General features: G+C 38.5%; 1 protein-coding gene across 4 annotated transcripts; it reads left to right on the top strand.

The window, feature by feature from the left end:
- Window positions 1-799: 799 nt before the first annotated feature.
- ythdc1 (YTH domain containing 1) lies at window positions 800-19,785 on the top strand. Of its 4 annotated transcripts, XM_048189474.1 has the most exons (17): window positions 803-1,009; window positions 1,668-1,769; window positions 2,265-2,557; window positions 5,081-5,462; window positions 7,382-7,471; window positions 8,754-8,807; window positions 9,077-9,171; window positions 10,220-10,328; window positions 10,558-10,675; window positions 10,759-10,843; window positions 12,498-12,667; window positions 16,597-16,676; window positions 16,905-16,941; window positions 17,026-17,065; window positions 17,507-17,572; window positions 18,030-18,194; window positions 18,887-19,785. In XM_048189474.1, exons 1-17 carry the CDS (start codon window positions 982-984, stop codon window positions 19,106-19,108), a joined length of 2,136 nt encoding a protein of 711 aa, XP_048045431.1. In that variant the 5' UTR covers window positions 803-981; the 3' UTR covers window positions 19,109-19,785. The 4 variants fall into 4 exon arrangements, with proteins under 4 accessions (XP_048045430.1, XP_048045429.1, XP_048045431.1 ...); XM_048189473.1 differs by having other exon boundaries at window positions 800-1,009; window positions 16,905-17,065; window positions 18,030-18,167; XM_048189472.1 differs by having other exon boundaries at window positions 802-1,009; window positions 16,905-17,065.
- Window positions 19,786-21,005: the final 1,220 nt, after the last annotated feature.

Genomic DNA, 21,005 nt, shown 5'->3' with positions numbered 1-21,005 from the left:
ATTTTACAATATCATATTAAATGCTGGATGATTGTGTTGATAAATGGCATGCAATTAATTTTAAAACATATTGTATGATGGAGAAAATGCTGTATTACTGTTACTAAAAATAAAGCTGCGTCTGATTATGCTATGTTAGCTACTTGACAAAATAGTGTTTTTCTCTGAGGCATGGTAAAGCATGGTATGCGCAAAAAATCAAGAAAATTAGATTTAAACAATACGACTAAACGTGTTGAGCTATATAAAACAATTAGTTTTCTGTCTATAAATATATCAAAACAGCTGTTCCCTTGTCTATTAAAACATGTAAATATATTAAAGCGTCTTTGGTGTTTCCATGGTTTCTACAAAATCAAATTGGAAACCGAGGGTAACACGGGTATGACGCCTTTGACAGGCGACTCCTCACACGTCCCGCAGCCTTGGTTAAATTTGCAATTTTCTCACGATTTACAAATAGTTAGAAATATTTGGGATATTGTAAGTACTCAAGTGAACAAAATATATAACACTGGCCTAGTGGTTTTTGGATATTTTACTGCAAAATTCTTACATATTGCACCTTTAAGACAAAACTGGGACAGGCATTTAGAGAGAAAACAAGAATAAATAAATTCCACACAATTGTTTAGATAAAAAAATGTAAAGTAGGCCTAAATATGTTATTATAGCTAGATCTCCGTAAGGGTCTGGAACAAGAAATAATTAAAATGTAAAGTCATTTGCATTTTCAAACTAGCGACAGTGAAGGATAAACATGTGTTCGTGCGCATAACAAAGGCGTGATAATCTCTGAATATTTGGCAACCCTGATTCACACCGCGATGCGGGAGGAAGAGATCCGCCATTTTACAGCAGACAAACACACTCAGAGCACAAAACATTCATGGGGTGTCATATTTTCTAAAACATCGACGAATTATCAGAGTTCTTAAGAACAAATCTAGAGAAAGGGGGGGCTTTAAAGTGTGTTTGAAGATGTCTGTCGACAGGAGAGATGAGAAAGGTAACGTTGCGTTCAACGATTTTCTTTACCTGTATTCGTCACAGATTTGTTAACAAAAATCGTCATCCGTGTTTTTCTTATTTCTGATTATAGAAACTATTAGCTGATGGTTATTAAGTTTTTACTTAAATTCATCCACATTCTTCCTAAAAATACGAACAGATAAACATTTGTTGAGGAAACATAACAGCGATTGTTAGCTTAGCATTATGCTAACGTATTATGCAGGTTTTGTTTATATGAATATAAGTTTGGTTTACTTGTCGTATATGACACATTTGCGGTTAAGTTATGCATCATAAATAGATCTGTTATGTTTTATATGTTATATAGAACACATGTTATGTAACTTCAATATCCGATGTCTCACAATGGATGAATTTCTGCTAGTTTTACATTAATATGTTCACGGGAAGAGTTTAATAATAATACACATTACTGTGGCAAATGTTTTTTTGCATTATTAATTTGAATTGAATGAATTTGAAGTTTGTTTTTTATCTGTAATATATAATATATAAAACGTATGACTCTATATTGTATGTAATACTGTATTCTATTGTTTCATGTTGGTGTGAGTGACCTAAAACATGCCAGTATATTAAAAACATGCCAGTATATTAAACTAAAATTCAACATTTGTGTGTTTCATTTCCAGACGGGGAGCTGAATGTGCTGGAAGACATTTTGACTGATGCTCCTGACCAGGATGATGAGCTCTACAATCCTGAGAGCGAACATGATGTTAATGAGAAAAAAGGTACTTGTGCAAATTTTAAAGCATTTTATTCACTCTGCATCCAATTTCGACACGCTATTCACAGTTGTAAACATTCAGATTTGTTTGATCCAAAATATTTACACTCAATCAAAATGGGCCATTTTTATGCAATATTGCAGTGTTTATTAAAAATGATTTATCTGTGTGCATAATTTTTTTTTAAATTGAATTTATGTTCCTCGTAATGTTTAATCAAATTAACTTCCTCCTTTTCTCTGATGACTTGTTTACTGGCACGAGGGCGGGGCAACCTGTCACTCACATGAGATCGACCAATAGCAAACCCAAACAATCCAATCATTTCCCAATGGACAATATCAAGTCCCGCCCCTACATTTTTTCTTGTTTGAGAAGCGTTTCACTCGGATATACAACACAATATGGAACAAAAGACTATTGCAATTTCCATTTCATGCCAAATTTTTATGTCTGGCTCTGTTCGCACATTAACTGATCGTTTACCTTATGCCTCAGGGTCTAAAAGGAAGCACGAACGAGGAGACAGCCAGGATGCGAAGCGGCTCAGAGCCTCAGGACACACCACCAGACAGCAATTAAAGAGAGCTGCCCCTTCTTCTGGATCAAACAGCAAAAAGACCAGCAATCCCAGAGGAAGACACGCACCAGAAGAGCTGTATGATGACAGAAAGAACCATGCTGGAAGAGGATCCCGAGCTGATCTACCTAAAGGATACAGTGAAAAAGGCCCGTCCCGCAGCCGAGACTCCCAGAGACGGATCAAACCCCTGCTGCCTGAGCTGGCTGAGGTAAGAGAGGACGGCTTCTGCATTAAGAGTACTTTTTGCTAACCATGGAAAAAAATAAAAAACCACGGTATAATTATTTATTGCTGGCCATCAGGTTGTTACGACACGTTTGATGCAGTGAATTTTTACAATTCTTGATATCAATTTTACAGCAAAAACTAATACTAGCCTAATTTAAGTAAAATAGAATCAGTTTTTGACAGTAAACGGTAATAAAAAAAATAAAGCACAGATATTTTCTAACGGTATTTAGAAATACTACAGAAGTTGAATAATGCGATCAAATGTAAAATAAACATTGCATAGTCGTCATCACCGTGGCCCGGTTTCACAGACAGGGCTTAGCCTAAGCCAGGATTAGGCCTTAGTTTACTTATTTAAGTAGCTTTTATAAACGGACACTTGAAAAACACATTACTGGTGTACGTCTTGAGACAAAACAATGACACTGACATATTTTAAGATGAATCAGAGCAAGTCACTTTCAGTTAAAACGGCTCAAACATGCATTTTAGTCTGGGACTAGCTTAAGCCTTGTCTGTGAAATGGGAGAATATGAATTAAATTTAAGCAGAGTTTAGGAAAAATATAGAATAGATTAAATAGGTTACACATTTTTGTTAAAATTTGAATAACATTAATTTGTAAAAGTTTTTTGCAATGAAATAGACTTTTTTTATTATTATTCAGTTAATTTAACCATGAAAACGGTAACACGGTTTGGGTAAAAAAATAAAAGCGTTTTCCTAGGGCCCTACGAAAGATGTTAATAGTGATCAGAAGAGAAGAAAAGTTTAAGAAAATTTGATAAATATTACATGTTGATGTAATGCTGTCTGATCCTATTTTCCTCCTCCTTTTGAGGTTGCACATGATTGCCTTTAATTGATAGTCTGATGTTCGGTTTGTAGACATGATTTGTTTTAGTTAAAGCAAATCGCTAATTAAGCAATTGCATATGAATTTTATTAAACTGTGATTGCTATTCTAACTTGTATTATGCTTGTATTATTAACTAGCGCTGTGTTAGGTGCAGTAATCGATTTCTGAGGATCGGAGTTAGTTGTGGCGTTTGGTCCGATCAGCCAATCAGCAGTAGGGGGCGTGTCCACTCATGATGGGGGAGGAGAGTGAGCAAGACGGAGATTTGAAGAAAGACTGTAGAAAGAGAGATTACTGAGAGACATTACAAAAAAAAGCTCAGAGAAAGACAACTGGAAACAGAACGGTTATGATCAGGCAAGAGCTTTAGGTTAATATTAGAAAAGCTTAAGCGACTTGAGCAGGGAGGCCTGGGATACCGTTGTTTCTGCTCCATGCGTGAGTAACGTTGGTTTAAAGCGTGTGCTGCTGGCGGCTAACGACTAGGTGACACACAGTGATGGCGCACGAGCGGTGAACCTTGCGTCTTCACTAAACTGTGTCAGTTGTATGCGTTTTAAGGTTTGCCAGTTTGGACATTCAAGCGACTTTAGACGATCGGATGTGTTGTATTGAATCGAGCTCTCGTGCTCGCGCAGCTGCATTGTGTCACGAACACTCATACAAACAGTAGCTGTGCAAAACGTAGATCGCGCGCACTGAGGAGCAGAAACTAGTTGTCAGCGCTGCCCTGTGATTTATCACTAAAGTAGCTTAGAAACTCAACTTATTATAGAATATATTTTTCTACTTTTGAAGGAACTATTTTCAACCCACAGCTTCACAATTAATAGACGGTATGACTAATTCACACGCGCAATCACTCGTACTGGTACTGTGCTAATTTATCTTTATCTGATTTACCACGAGCAGAAATCTGTAAGAAATATTACGAACCATAGATAAAATAACCGCTGAAAGTGAGCTGTCATGTCAGATCACTCTTTCAATAGGAAAAAAAATATCCCGCTTTTAATAGTCAAGCAAATTTACAGTACAAACCTTGTCAGTGAACTATGAGGGCAAAAAAACAAACAAAATACTCGTTCATTAATCGCAATCGAGGTAAAATGTTCAATTAATTGAGGTTTTGATTTTAGGCTATAGTCGTCCAGCCCTACTAACATCCAACTCTTGCTTGTAAATACTCCTGTGCTGTATGTTCATTTGTCATCCTTGCTTTATTTTGCTTTGAACTGCTTCTGCTATGATGAAGAGACATCCGCTCTTGCATTGTGTGTTTGTGCATTATGGGGCGGAGCAGTGAATGGAGGGTGTGTTTGTTTGGGTTGATTCTCAGAAATCTCTTACTGCACCTTTAAGTGACTGATGAGACTGAGACTGGCCATGTTTGAGAATTACACATACGTGCTGCGCAGCTGTCTGATCACCGACACTCACGTCACATCAGACATGATGCTCAGATTTGTATTTGCTTCTTTGTTGTTTTTTTTACTTAATTTTTACCATCATTTCAGTGTCTAACTCTACAGATGTGCTACCACAGTCATGTTGCAGTTAAAACATTTATGTCATATTTATAAAACAAATCATATGTTACATAGCAAGCATGGTGTGTGTAATACATGCACTCGTTTTCAGAAGATGCGGAGGACCAGCGAGGACAGTACGGGCAGAGCGAGTCGCTCCCCCAGAGAGGAAGAGCCTCATTCTGAAGAATATGTGACCGGCAGCTCTGTGGCTTCCTCTGAAGGAAACTGCTCGGATGTCGAAGAGGAAGGTGCCATGCAGGAGGAAGGGGAAGAGAAGGAAGTGGAGGAGGAGGAAGAGGAGGAAGTGGATGAAGAAGAGGAGGAAGGGGATGAAGAAGAGGAAGAGTATGAACTGGAGGAAGAGGACCCACAGGAGGGAACTGAACAGAATGACTACGACACCCGCAGCGAGGCCAGCGACTCCCAGTCGGAGTCTGTGTCCTTCTCGGAGGGAGAGTCCGTACATTCAGGCTCGGGCTCAGAGGCGTCAGGTATGAGCTGTCGGGTTAGATTGTTGGTAGACAAAACATCTTTTGTGTAGAATTCACACAGTTCGAGATGTGCCAGTCGTGATCCTCATGCTCATGTTGTTGATGTTCTCTGGTAGGTTCCAGAATTCTCTGTTCCAAACCCCAGTCTGCCGTCTACATAGAAGCTTTCTAATCGAAGTCGGACTGCCTTGAAATGTTCTTCAACTTTGTTAAAGGAATATTTCTGGTTTAATACGACTTGTAGGAGTAGTTTACGCACCAGCTTTGAAGCTCAGAAATGAAAAGCACATACAAGAATCATAAAAGTGATCCATTTAAATCCCAATGTTGGCTTGACATCAATGCCAAAACCAGGATTTTTTTCATGGGTGTATGGAGTCAAATTAATGCCTTAAAGTTTTGCACAAAAATAAAGTTTTGCAAAACAAACAAAAAAAAGAATTGAGCAATAAAAAATTGTTTTGCAAACAAAAATAATAAATTGCAAAATAAAATAATGTAGTACAAAAAAAATATATATAATCAATTACAAAAATCAATGACAGCTGTAATCCTATTTTATCTTTGCCACATATTTTTCATGCTCAAACCTACTAAATCATTTGCAGCGCTCATTTTATTCTGCGTTTCAGTCAAGCGTGCGCTCACGATACCGGTTTTCCTTTGCGCTGCTCATTTCTGTGCGGTTCTCTTTATGGCACCGGTTTGACGTGGGGGTGGAGTCAAGAAACGGGGGCACGCCCCCGCGAAACACGTCATCGGCAGGAGACGCAGATCGCAAAAGAACAGATCAAGCATAGAGACAGAGTGCATTTATTAACCATGTCAAAGAATTATTTCACCTGTCGCCGATTACGTTCCCCTCCAATGCATTTATTATATTAATATGACCCGTTGCTCTCTGTCTCACTGCCTGTATCCACCTTTGTGTCCTTAAACATTCGTTTTTTGGGGTCGACAGCTTATAAAAACGTATTTCTGTTTTTTTTTTAGCTTGTTAGTTGTGCATCGTCACACAGCAGCTTTATGCATTGTTCTGTTTTTTGTAATAAGCCAGAAAAGACAAGAAGGCAGCCTCACGCAATACAAAGTCAATGGTATCGTGAGCGCACGCTTCACTGAAACGCAGAATAAAATGAGCGTTGCAAATGATTTAGTAGGTTTGAGCATGAAAAATATGTGGCAAAGATAAAATAGGATTACAGCTGTCATTGATTTTTGTAATTGATTATATTTTTATTTTTGCACTACTTTATTTTATTTTGCAATTTATTGTTTTTGTTTGCAAAACTTATTTTTTCTGCTTAATACTTTATTTTTCCTTTGCAATTCTTTATTTTTGTTTGCAAAACATTTTTTATTGCTCAATTCTTTTTTTGTTGTTTTGCAAAACTTTATTTTTGTGGAAAACTTTAAGGCATTAATTTAACTCCATATGGGTGGCCATGCAAACACTATTCAACCACGAAATACTGAGATATTTTAGTTTGATTAACAAAAGTTAAAAATCAATTTCCCCATGGAGAAAGTACATTGGGGATTGTTGTACCTGATTGTTGCACTGACTTCTGAGATTTATTTGTATGTGAAGCATCCATATAGTTTGGCCAAAATTAAGTGTTCAAAGCAGCATAATTTTGCTGTTGCCTTATGATGCCTATCGCTTTGCCCAGGTTGGCGGTTCACTGGGTTTTGGAGCAGACCTGTTGAGGTCCCATGAAAATATCACGTTTCCAGCTTGCCTTTCTAATATTCTTACCTGTTACTAGTTGATTTCATGTTGTTAGAAGTTTTCACTACGGGTCGCTACCTGGCTGTGTTCATCAAAGTACAGAAAAACTATTTGACCAGAAATTGGAACCCAAGAGATCTCAAATAATCCTAACATAAGGGACCATGTTCTCCCGTTTACTGTTCAGATGAGGAAAGCAAAGCCGAGAAGCACGCTAGAGGGATATCACCAATCGTTTTTGATAGAAGTGGAAGTTCAGCTTCAGAATCCTATTCAGGTATTAAATAATCCCTTAACCGCTCAATAACAACATTAAGAGTTATGGCAGCAATAATACTAATAAAGCTGTTAAAAGTCACAAAGATTTCAGATTAGGTTTTAGTCGTCAGCAGTGTAACCTGACTTGCCTCTGCCCTCGTGGAAAAAAGAGGAAATATATGCAATTGATAATGTACAGTCCACTCGTCATTATTGCGAAATAAGTCACAGCAGGGTGGTCACCCTCGTTGTGATAAACAACGTTTTCCTGCTTTTTACATGGACACGAATTGAGTTAAATTTATGCAAGAAGAGAATGAAACTAGCACAGGTATGTTGAAAGTTGATCAACTGGACAGCGGTCAGTCCTGCAGTTTAACGTTAGAGCAGTAATAAACACCTAACCGTTAAGACAGAAAGTGGGTTGTGAAGGCCCCAGTATACTCAAGACAAACCCCTCTTCATTTAGGGGTGAAAAGTTGTTCAAAATACCTGAGAAATAAACTGTTAGTGAACATCCCGACGCTGCCCGCGCTTCTTAGAGCAGCGTTTAGATGAAAATGTGCTGCATGCTTTCCTTTCGATAACAACAAATGAAACCGTACATGAAACAAAAGTGACAACCATGAAACAGTAGTCAAGAAAGCATCTGATCACATGGGCGTTGATGGGCATCGTGCTTTATACAGTAGATTGCCTTAAAGCAGCTCTCCTCAGTGTTCACGTTTTCACTCGCATCAGACCTCGATGGACTGAACAGAAGAAATTTCAATGTCAAAGAAGGCGGAGCTGATGCGGGTCTGATGAGGTCTGATGCGAGTGAAAACATGAACACTGAACACACCTGCATATTGTCTAATTGGTCCAAGGTGTTTACCGGCCGGAGTGAACTTTTCCATAAACAAACTCCACATGAACTTTCTTTTGGCCTGATTTAGTTCGAAATGTCACACCAGTTCGTTATTCGATTGAAGTATATGAGGGCCTTAATTGCTGATTGGCTGAAGTGTAAATGGACTAAATCTTTGGCGGAGCAGGTCAGATTACAGATAGCTGAATCATAATGATTATATTTCTACACACCTGATGGCAACCTGAAATAGTGTGAATTTCCAACAACTAGATTTTGTCTCTGTAATCATATACCCTGATGTAAAGCTTGTGGGAATGAATCTTAATGATCTTAAATGCAGTTGTACAGCTGTCATGTTCTGTAGGACCAGTCAAAATCATGGACCGCCAGCGGTTTCTGCCTGCATTTTGAGCTGAATGTTAAAGCGTGGTGTCTCTCTGACTTTTAGGGTCTGAAAAGAAACATGAAAAACTGTCCTCTTCCGTCAGAGCCGTGAGGAAGGGTAAGACTCACATTATGCTTGTACATTCAATTGTGTTGCCATGTCTGTAATCTCTAGCAGTAATATTTTTGAATTGGTGATCCAGAGTTTGTGATCCCTTTGAAAATACCTGGTACTCATAAAATGTGGTCTGATCTTCATCCAACATATTAGCGTCCGACATGCATATTTCTTTTCATTGTTAAAATTGAGAGCAGTGAACTGACTAGTATTACTCATTTTGTTACCAGTTTCTTAACATGCTTTTTTCCCCTTTTGTCTTTTTAAAGATCAAACCAGCAAGCTGAAGTATATCCTGAGAGAGGCCCGGTTTTTCCTAATTAAGAGCAACAACCATGAGAATGTGTCCCTGGCTAAAGCAAAGGTGTGTTTGAGTACTGTTTGAAGAGATTCAAGAGTTTAAAGGTGCCCTAGAACTTTTTTTAAAAAGATGTAATATAGGTCTATGGTGTCCCCTGAATGTGTCTGTGAAGTTTCAGCTCAAAATACCCCATAGATTTTTTTAAATTCTTTTTTTTAACTGCCTATTTTGGGGCATCATTATAAATGGGCCGATTCAGGGCTACTGGCCCTTTAATTCTCGTGCTCCACGCCCACGGAGCTCGCGCTTGCCTTGAACAGTGCATAAACAAAGTTTACACAGCTAATATAACCCTCAAATGGATCTTTACAAAGTGTTCATCATGCATGCGTCGGATTATGTGAGTATTGTATACTGTTATATTGTTTACATTTGATTCTGAATGAATTTGAGGCTGTGCTCCGTGGCTAACGGCTAATGCTACACTGTTGGAGAGATTTATAAAGAATGAAGTTGTGTTTATGAATTATACAGACTGCAAGTGTTTAAAAATGAAAATAGCGACGGCTCTTGTCTCCGTGAATACAGTAAGAAACGATGGTAACTTTAACAACATTTAACAGTACATTAGCAACATGCTAACGAAACATTTAGAAAGACAATTTACAAACATCACTAAAAATATCATGTTATCATGGATCATGTCAGTTATTATCGCTCCATCTGCCATTTTTCGCTATTGTTCTTGCTTGCTTACCTAGTCTGATGATTCAGCTGTGCACAGATCCAGACGTTAATACTGGCTGCCCTTGTGTAATGCCTTGAACATGGGCTGGCATATGCAAATATTGGGGTCGTACATATTAATGATCCCGACTGTTACGTAACAGTCGGTGTTATGTTGAGATTCGCCTGTTCTTCGAAGGTCTTTTAAACAAATGAGATTTATATAAGAAGGAGGAAACAATGGAGTTTGAGACTCACTGTATGTCATTTCCATGTACTGAACTCTTGTTATTTGACTATGCCGAGGTAAATTAAATTTTTCATTCGAGGGCACCTTTAATGGAAGCTTAACTCTGTTAACATGGCGTGTGTTCTCTGTTCACAGGGTGTGTGGTCCACTCTGCCCGTCAACGAGAAAAAACTCAACGCCGCTTTTCGCTCTGCTCGAAGTGTTGTGCTAATCTTTTCCGTTAGAGAGAGTGGAAAATTTCAAGGTATGTCTTAAAAAGAAAAACTGTATACCAAACATAAATGGACAATAAACCCATAAGCAACAATCCAGAGAATTAGAGCACATGATTTGCTGTGATTTCAGAGTGATTTGTACCCTCAGAGTGATGGTAACACCTGTAAAATGTAGCATGATGCAAAATTTGAGTGAATGCAAACTCATTTAGAGTTTCTTTATGCAGGTTGATGTAAGAATGAGTGTTTGTGTTTCAGGTTTTGCTCGGCTCTCGTCTGAGTCTCATCATGGAGGTTCTCCCATCCACTGGGTTCTGCCCGCAGGCATGAATGCCAAGATGCTTGGAGGAGTCTTCAAAATTGACTGGATTTGCAGGTATTAAACCGTGACACATGTGGCTTGTTTATAGATAGTTTACAATTGAGCTACTTGATCTTTTATTTCCTTTCTGCTTGAAGGCGGGAATTACCTTTCACAAAAACTGCTCACCTCTCTAATTCCTGGAATGAGCACAAGCCTGTGAAGATTGGACGTGATGGACAGGTTAGCCGTTTTATCATCAAACTCCCTTATTAATCCCTTTTATGTGATTTTATCCATCAGGGATTGGATTGTAAAAACAGGATGTTATCCCCAGAAGGGATCCAGGTGGTTCGTTTTTTTTCTTTCCATTGTGTTTTGTGTTCAGTGTTTTGTTTTTTTGCCCTGCATATTTTTACATTTAGCAGAAAAATATTTGTTAGTTACAGTAAGTTACTTGATTTATGGCTGGAAATTATAATAATCTATAACCTAACAGCGTTAAAACAGCTTTCATAGAGAGAGTCTTTGACACCATCTAACAGCATAATGAAATAACTTTCACTTGACAGACCCTTTCTCAATCCCAAATACGACATATTATTTTTATAAAATATTTATTGAACAACATTTAAATGAACAACAATAGCCATTATAAAAGACAAACACAAGCAAATAATAAACACAATCAAATAAATAAACACAAGCAAACAATTTAGTCAAACTCTAATACAGGATTATAGTTCAATTTAGCTTAAATATAGTTGTGAAATATATTTTTCCCTTAACCCAAAACGTTTTGCTCTGGAACAAGTAGCAACAAGTAATAAATTATTAAGACCAAAGATTGCCTGTTTGATATACCCCAAATGAATTATATTTTTAACCACTATCTACATAAGAGCCAGTGGCTAATCCCTGAAGCTCTGACCGAGATGAAGCCGTTCTCTGCGGGTAATCGAGCACTGAACGTCCGCTGACGGCCTGCAGCTCACATCTGCAAAAGCGTCAAAACAAATAGTAAAATAGGCGCTATAATTAAATATGAGTCACATAAGTGAGGTCTAAACAACTACATTCTTGCCTAAAAAACTCTTACAAGTGTAGTATTTGTAAAAAATTACGGTAGATTTGCTCAGCCACCATGACAGTCGCTTGAGGCGGAGTGATACAAACGGTGAAAAGGTAGGAGTGCTGTTATCACTAAAATGTCTCACGGCTCTCAGCCAATCAGATTCCAGAACCAGAAAGAACTGTTGTATAAGCATTCACAAACAGTTTTGCTGGAAGTAATGACACAGAGCTGTTGGTCTGTAATTATGAAAACAACAAAGGAGGAAATTTTTAAAAGATATAAAGCATCTGCCTGTATTTTTTTTAAACGATATTTTTTTAATTTTACAAGCACTACAGTCTCTGAACAAACATCGAGGGAAATTAGAGGTTTAAGTAGTGTCATAAGTGCCATCCAGTTACAGTAAATGTTCACATTTCAATCCAGTACAAGTTTGGCAAAGTGATCTTTATTGTTGAGGCCTATGATTGGAGGGGAGGGATTGAAATGGTAGGATAAACTTGTAATGTCAGCCAAACAATATAATTTATTTCAAAGGGAAGAGTTAATTATTACTGTTTGATGAAATGTTAATTTATTTATTTTTTGTTTGTTTGAAATGCACCAATGAATTGTGTGCATTAAGACCAGGACCATGTCAGTTTTGATCTCCTGTTGATTTCTCACTATCCTCTCATTCCATTTGCTCTTTATCCTCATAGACATCAATGAAAATGCACACAATTGGTTACAAACTTGTTGACAAAAACAAATGTTAACGTTCCTTCTCTCCACTGTCCCGCATGTCCGCTCGGACCTCTACGAACGAACGGCCGGCCGCAGGAGATCGAACCAGACTGCGGGACACAGCTGTGCATGCTCTTCCCACCCGACGAGAGCATTGACTTGTATCAGGTCATTCACAAAATGCGCCACAAGAGGAGGATGCACTCAGAGCCTCGATCTCGGGGCCGACTACCCCACAGAGAGCCCGTCCCTCGGGACGTGGGAAGGTTAGAAATGTTCTTTGGACTGATAGTGCGCGCTTGTGTCCCTGTCACCTGATGCGAAGGGAACAAGTGTGTGTTTTTGTTATTTTTCCACCTTCGTCTTCATCGTCACTTGAGCGAGGGTCAGAGAAGAGCCACGACCCAAGCTGACCTGACCTGAGCAGACCGGACCGGCTGCGGCTTTTGCGTGCCGTTGCTAATTTTAACGGTTAATGGGTGCTGAAACGGTGTAACGATCGACCTGATATGCCTGTTAACTGTTAACTACCTAAGCCTCAGAATGGTCTAGTTAACTTTTTAGTTGTAGCACTGAGGTCTGTTTCTTTCTGTAGATGAGACTGTGTTTAAATTTGTTCCCAAAGCCTTTTCTTGCAGGAGTGTCCATGGGGGATAGAGCCAGTCAAATTTGGGACTCTTTTAAAAGGAGCCTTAATAATTAAAGAGAAGATGGCGCATCGATTTGAGGGGCAGAAAGCGGTCGTTGTTTAAACAGAGCTTTCAAGAGGAGCGTATTTTGGGACTTCTTTGCTGGTTTTCCTTTCCAGAAAAAGCTCCAGTGTGTGCGCTTGAGAATATAGCTAGTTGAAGTGTGCGGGGTGTAGCGTCAAATGGTGAAGGAAAGCATGAAAACAGAGAGGGAGAGACAGGGAGGGAGGGAAAAAAGAGAGCATGTTCTTCTGCAAAGCCGCTGGAGTGGGTAGTCGTCCCGTTTGCAGTGCTTATGGACTCGAATCGCACCAGGGACTGTCCCTATAGAGCACTGCTTTACACGAACTCTGTTCCATACCCCAGTGCCCAAAAAAGGACTTAAACGCATCCTTACTTTCTCCAGACAAACGTCATGAGGAAGTTTGTCGGTTTACACGTTGTTCGGCCCGAGCCACAACTGACGGACACCGGTTTGGATGCATTACGTGTGTACACGTCCCTCCCCTTTCCCCACCCTCTTTGTTACCTCTCAATCGATGGGATGCTCCGGCTGGTGGTAGGTAGGCGGTTTGGACTAAAGATGGTGTAAAATGATGATGATGATGATGATGCCTCCACCCTTCCCTTCTTCTGTGTTTCTCTGAGCCCTCCATGGACTGAGTACCCCAAGAGAAGGGTTATTTCCAGATGTCTGGATCTTCTCTTGGTCTTTTTGGTTTGCTTTGCAATGGACTGCACCACTCCTTATCACTCCCCCTTCTTCTGCTTTACCAGGCCCTCCCATTTAAAATGTGTTAAAGCATAAGATGGACTTTTATATGAACTTTTACTCTTTAAAAGTATTTGCCAACGTTAGCAGTCACAAAACTACAAGAATGCGGTATGTCACACTCTCAACCAGATTTTATTGTTATCTCCACTGTAGATACTGTTATTTTTGACATTGGGTTTCTTACCATTTGTTAGAATGACACCTAATAATAACTGAGTATGTGTTCGAGTTCAGGAATAATCTTTCTAGAAAGACTCATCAAAAGTGTTCAACAATCCCTCATGGCGCAGTTGAAGGCATGTGGGCTTTTTTGGCTTCAGGACACACAAAGCGAAAGCTAGACGAAATACAATTCTGAGCAGGGCTCTACTGTACCATTGTTAAAGTCCAGGACTATAACATTAAAGTTAGGGTTAGCTAAGGGTTAGATTAGTTCACTTCAGAATTAAAATTTCCTGATAATTTACTCTCCTCCATGTCATCCAAGATGTTCATGTCTTTCTTTCTTCAGTGGAAAAGAAATGAAGGAAAATCATTCCAGGATTTTTCTCCATATAGTGGACTTCACTGGGGTTCAACGGGTTGAAGGTCCAAATGTCAGTTTCAGTGCAGCTTCAAAGAGCTCTACATGATCCCAGACGAGGAATAAGAGTCTTATCTAGAGAAACCATCTGACATTTTCTAAAAAAAAATAAACATTATATACTTTATAACCACAAATGCTCGTCTTGCACTGCTCTGTGATGCTCCACGCATGACGTAATCATGTTGGAAAGGTCACGTGACGTAGGTGGAAGTACAGCAGTAGGGCGAAAAACTCGTCCAACGTCGTTGTTTTACTTAAAGGGCGTTTGACTTGTAAACGCTGGATCGGTACTTCCGCCTACGTCATGTTGAACCCCAGTGAAGTCCACTGTATGGAGAAAAATCCTGGAATGTTTTCCTTCATTTCTTTTTAACTGAAGAAAGACATGAACATCTTGGATGACACGAGGGTGAGTGAATTGCTGAGCTAATCCTTCAATGCTAACTTGTATACATAAATATACATACTTGGATGGTTTTGTGAGTTTAAATGCGATATCTTTGTCAAGCGAGAGGCAGTACGAAATAGTAGAAGCTTTGACTGATCAAGAAATGGTATCCAAAAATATAAATTTTATAATAACTTAAAGTACGTCCTTAACATGCATTTAATAATTAAGCGTTCAAATAAATTAATGTAACTTCTTTGCTTTTGGGATGTCATTGACTGCTTTTTGTTGTTTTAATTCCAAATCAACAGAGAAATTCATTCACACAGACAGGGTTATTTTATAGGTTTGTTAAGCTGAAATAAAATATAGATATTATACTTATTTCATGTAGTAACATTTCTAATTTTTGTTTAAAGTTGATAAAATCAAAACTAAAACCGAAATAAAAAATAAATTAAGTCTAAATAGCAATAACAAAAACTAATAAAAATGACAAAAGCATGTAGCAAAATTAAAATGAAATCCGAAGGATAAAAAAAGCTAATTCAAAATATTATTAAAATTATAATAGTAAATATAAATAATGGTTTGGAGACTTGGAGAGTTTAGATGAACTTGACAAAAACAGTACGGTCACACACGTGTCCACACCAGAATCCTCTGGGAACGTCCCTCTCACACATTAGCAGCGTTTCACTGACTTGAATGAAATGCAATGAAAAGCAGCCAGTAAGGTGAGATGCTTTAGGAGGTTCGTTTTGATCATATTATTTGAGTTCATGAGTGGATTTAGGCTTTAGATTTCACTTGCATTGGGTGTACAAAAAAGTTTTGACAAAATACTAATGATGTAGAGCTCTGCTGAGGATTAAAAACACATCAATGTGGCTTTAGTATTAAAGATGGTTCTGGGTTCAGTACAGGTGAAGCTCTCGCAGCAGCATTCGTGGCATTGTGTTGATTACCACACACTTTATCTTTGTTATCTTTGCATGTTTTGTGCTTCACATTTACATGATGCTGAAAAAAAAAGATTTATTTCAGTAAGCATTTCGTGGCTTTACTCTCAAAACTGCATTTTAATGTTTGTGTAGCCATGATTATTTTAAATGAGGTCTAACAATCACCTGACCCGAGTCAGACATCATTTTTGTGTGTGTGTGTGTAAAAATGTATATAACAATGCAGGGTTCTCCAGACGCATCGTCACGGCGGGACGCTGGAAACACGACGGGCTTCTGAGTGTGCGTGCCTGTACGAGATGAACTGAGAGGGTTTCGCCACTCTAATAAACTCCCAGCTGCTGCAATATCAAAATAAACCATCTAAATCAAAAATCTAGATGATTTAGCCAACGAGTTGATCAGTTGTGATCCAGCCCTAATCAACATCTTGCCACAAATGCTGAGAGTAGATTGTATTGAAGCCAGAATATTGTTTTATGCAGGACTTATTATGCAAAAAATATTGTATGCTAGGTTTGTGTGAATGTACAGCTCTTGCTTACAGATGTTTGGCCTGATGTCATGCAGTTTAAGAATTCATTTAGTTGCTCACCAATTAATGTTACTCATTAACTAAAATGAGATTGTACAGTGAGAAATAAATCGGTTAAAACATGTAACAACACACACACACACACACACACACTGATAACTGAAAGAAAAGTGTTGTTGTTGTTTGTATGTATCATGTGTGTCTGATTTTTTTGAAGTCAGTGCCATCTTTCACATTAATGTACCTGATTTACGTAGGCGTCGTCCAGAAGAATATGACATGCACAACCGGAAGCGGCCCAGGATTGATTACACCCCAGAATTCCCTCAGAGACCAGGTCAATATCTGTGTAGAGCTCCCTATTTCCTCTGCCTTTCTGAAAGAAGTGTTTCTTCTACCCTTGTTATGGCTCTTTATGGAGACGAGTGACTTGTTTTTTAAGGATTGTACCGTAGGTGACAGTATGGCGTCTGAACGTTTGCTCTTTGCCAAGATTGTTGAAGCATTTGTTTGCTGTGCTTTTCTGTCTTTGGTGAAATCTGTCTCATTTTCACTGTCCGTTTAGGTTTTATGCAAGACCCTCGCAATCAGCCTGTGGACAGGTCGGTCTCGTTGTCTTTCCCCTCATTATCCTCCATTTCCGAGTGGTATTTCACGTATGATAACGTAATAATATCTCTTCACAGGCGCTTCACTGGTGTTAGGAGAGATGTGTTCCTCAACGGAGTAAGTTTGTTTTCTTTGAAAGTTTGAAATGCCATTCGCAACCCATTTTATTGCTGAAATCTCCTGTAGATGTAAATCTTGGTGAAACACAAAAAATGTGTGTTAGGGACTTTATTTTATCCATTGGAAAATCATGGGAAGAAGTGGGCATTATATACCAGAATAAAGGGATTGAAGCCGTAGTGAAAAAGTAAATTAGTTTCAAAGGTGGAGATCATGTATTTTTGTTAGATTATGAAGACAAGTTTATTTGTGTAATTTGGGTGGAGGGGTAATGACATGTTAACATGAGGAATGTTCACTAAAAAGACAATTTTGGTTTACTTCAGTTCCATTTTGACTTGAATTCCCAGCTTCTTCTATTGTAATCACTAATTAACTTTTGATTCTGATTCTGAAGTCATGAATGAACATTATTAACATTTATCTTCTTATTTCTAGTCCTACAATGACTATATGAGAGAGTTCCACCACAACATTGGTCCTCCTCCACCATGGCAGGGAATGGTGAGATTGAGCGGATTCTCTGGATTTCTGCATCTGTTTCATTTATTTATTTGTTTAGCTCTTTTCACGATGCATATCGTTTCAAAGCAGCTTTACAGAGAATGCATGTCAGCATTATAATTGTCCAAATGATGTCATTTCAGAAATTAACATGCATAATCATGCAGTTAGCTAACAATGTAATAATTTAATTTACAATCACTGGTAGTGAATTCATTGAAGGTAGAAACGATGAGCTTGTGGAAGTAATAATTACATAAAAACAATAATTTGGATTAGATAGAAATCCTAATTATTAAATAGAAATTTGGGAATGTGCATGTTGATCCAGACGATTGTGTCTTCTGAAGTCCTCACAGGGTCACCTGAGGTCTTCTTAAGAGGCTGAAGCTGGTCATGTTGTTCTGCTCATCCATGTTTTAATCCACACTTCTTCTTCTCTTGATTAAATCTGAAGGCGCCGTACCCTGGTATGGAGCACCCCCCCCAGCACCCGTACTACCAGCATCATCATCATCCTCCTCCGCCCCAGGCCCACCCTCCTTACTCCGGACACCATCCCATGCCCCATGATGCCCGCTTCAGGGAAAAGAGGGTTGTTCGCTCTTTCGCCTCCAGTTTGGTAAAGTTTAGCCACATAGAACAGCTAGGGCTGGGCGACACAGCGAATATTAGCGTATGATTGTGATGTTTTTGCTGACGATAATGATAAAAGTTTTGCTTTTGTATTTAACATGTATTTTTTCATATGGCAGCTGCTTTCAAAAGCTCCCGTGTGTTTGAGCGTCAAAGCTTTCTGTTTACACGTTTAACAGTGTTGAGCACTGTAGCCAATCACAGACATTTGTGTTGAGTGCAGTGACCAATCAGAGGCGCATTATACCAAACCTGGATACATAAAGACGGTTCGCTCAAATTACTACGGATGGGGATCGCAATACTTGTATATGTATTGTGATTCAATATTGTGAATTTTTTTTGTTGTTGTTTCTTTAACACTAGATCATGGGAAACCATTGAATCACACACTTATACGGACTGTATATGATGTCATATTTACCAGAACTATTCATCAAAACTCGAATATCGCCAAAATTTGGAGAAATATCTAGATAGAAATTGATCTGTATCGCCCAGCGCTAACATCTCTTCATCATGAAGCAGCTGAGAAACAGCCGTGTTCAAAGTAGTGTGAGCTCCTGCTAGCGTCCCAACGCTGCTCTCGGCCGATCGCTAGGCTGCTTAGCTGCTCACGAGGTTTTGGAACTGAGCCGATGTGATTTTGACTCGTATTTTCAACCTTTTGTTTGGCAGCATGACTACGACATGCGTGTGGACGATTTCCTGAGGCGAACACAGGCCGTGGTGAGCGGACGCAGGAGCCGCCCGCGCGAGCGTGACCGGCAGAGGGAGCGTGACCGGCCGCGGGACGGGCGTCGAGACCGAGAACGAGAGCGCGGCAGAGAGCGTGATCGCGAACGAGAGCGGATTCGAGACCGGGAGCGGGAGAAGGAGAGGGGCCGATACCGGAGATAGGGAGGAGTGGTTTTAAACCTTTTTGTTCCCTTTTCCATTTTGTAGATAGTGTGTTAGATTTAGTTTATAATTTTTTTAAAATGCAGTTATTCATCCAAAAGCTGAACTGAATCTTCCTGGGCATTTTTTTTTTTTTTTTTTTTTATGTTATCAGTCCCATGCCATTGTTAGCATCATGCATGCAGTGCATTAATAACTGTGAAACCAAAAAGCATTTTTACCCTATTTTCTTTTTTTTTATTTTCTATTTTTAATCATTGTTTCTGTTGCTGGTTCTGCATTGAGAAGGAGCTGCTTTCCCTTTTGTTTTTCCTGCTCAGACGGTCTGTTCCTCGTGTGGCTGTGGCAGTTTTTAGGTGTTTGCTAACACTGCGCTCGTCTTTGTGATTTCTGTTGTACATTTAAATGAGGTCATAGGTGCCAGTATTCCAAGGCACTACTAAACATGACTGTTGTATCGAGTATGTTTCTTTGGCTTTGTCTGACGCCAGGCTTGTTTTCTAGTGTTTTGATCGGGAAGTGGGTAAATATTCCCACACTTGCTTCCTCTGTCCAGTGAAAGGATAAATGTCATGAAGGTTTGTAAAATGACTTAAGCCATTTGTTGTTGTAGTATCTGTTGGATACTATATGGATACCTTTTGTACAAAACAAAAAATAAAACAAAGTGAATTGCTGGTGTTTCGCATTTATTTCAGTAGAGCATTCACTGAAAATGAAAATACTTGACTACACTTTAATTTAACATGTTCTTGTTTCAGAGTAATTATACATTTAAGTACTGAGTGATATTAACTACACGTACCTAACCCTAAACCAAATCTTAACCTAACCCTAGCTCCATTTTAAGTACATGTAGTGTGTAACAAGGACACTGTAAAATCAAGTGTTACCAGATACTTCATTCACACTGACACTATTAATTGTATTTAAGTGGCACTACAAAATGTTTAATATATATTTTTCATACTTTGTATAAAATAAAATGGAAGTGAAGCCTAATATACTGTAATTTTTTTTATTTATTCATAAATAAAAAAATTCATAAATAAACATTCATTTTATTGACAAACCCCAAGTATTGGGGTTTTCTTTTCTGATCAGAGCTTCTGAGGTTTCATTTTTCATTTTTCTAAATATAACAAGTTAAGGGATTAATTATGTTGCCTTTTTATGTAGTAAATATTTTATGTAAAACATGTTCTAGTTGTACAAGTCCAGTGTTTCTTGTAAAATGATACTGGATTTAAGGGGGGGAAATGCAACTATGCAAAATAGAAAATCGTGAGCAAGAATCAGCATTTCGGGACACTCCTAGGTGAAAATAATTAACACATTATCATGCTTCCCCTGTAGATTGATTACATTAAGAATTGTAATACTTTTTTTTTTTTTGCATTACAAGTTTTCTGAAGTGTTTAAATATGCAAATGAGGCATTATCTAATTAAATATGCACTAATTTGGAAAAATTTCCAGAACAAAAATCTGAATATTGGATGAAGTCAATTTTTTTTTTTTTATGTCAGGTTTTTTACAGAGGGGGATTAAAGATATCTATTATTTTTACCATTTTTTAGGAATAAAATGTATAAAATCAGACAAATATATCAAGAAACCCCTCTGTAAAAACCTTCAGAATATAGATAGGAATAAAACTAAAGTTTGGTGTAAGTTTTGACTTTATGAAAAGCCAAAAAGTGCAAAATCTCAAAATTGACAGGTGCATGAAAAACAGTTTTTGCTTATAGTGTGTCCCCTTAAAAAGGTGTTATGATCCAGATGGGGGTTTAAGCGTGCCCTCTCTTCTCTGGCTTACGTCAGGTGACCGTCACACATCAGCAATCTCTCTACACCACACCCACAGTGTCCGAGTTTCATCAGCTAATCACAGGAGT

The sequence above is a fragment of the Megalobrama amblycephala genome, linkage group LG4 (genome assembly GCF_018812025.1).
Source record: "Megalobrama amblycephala isolate DHTTF-2021 linkage group LG4, ASM1881202v1, whole genome shotgun sequence".
Classification (NCBI taxonomy): domain Eukaryota; kingdom Metazoa; phylum Chordata; class Actinopteri; order Cypriniformes; family Xenocyprididae; genus Megalobrama; species Megalobrama amblycephala.
Note: the sequence above shows the minus strand (reverse complement) of the source record. Positions and strands in the feature narration are given on the sequence as shown.

What these genes read in the sequence shown, in the direction of transcription:
- ythdc1 (XM_048189472.1), top strand. Translation starts at nt 982, where the DNA reads ATGTCTGTCGACAGGAGAGATGAGAAAG. An exon ending in AGAATTCCCTCAGAGACCAG is followed by an intron (nt 16,677 to 16,904) that starts GTCAATATCTGT and finishes CTGTCCGTTTAG; the next exon opens with GTTTTATGCAAGACCCTCGC. An exon ending in GCTCTTTCGCCTCCAGTTTG is followed by an intron (nt 18,195 to 18,886) that starts GTAAAGTTTAGC and finishes TTTGTTTGGCAG; the next exon opens with CATGACTACGACATGCGTGT.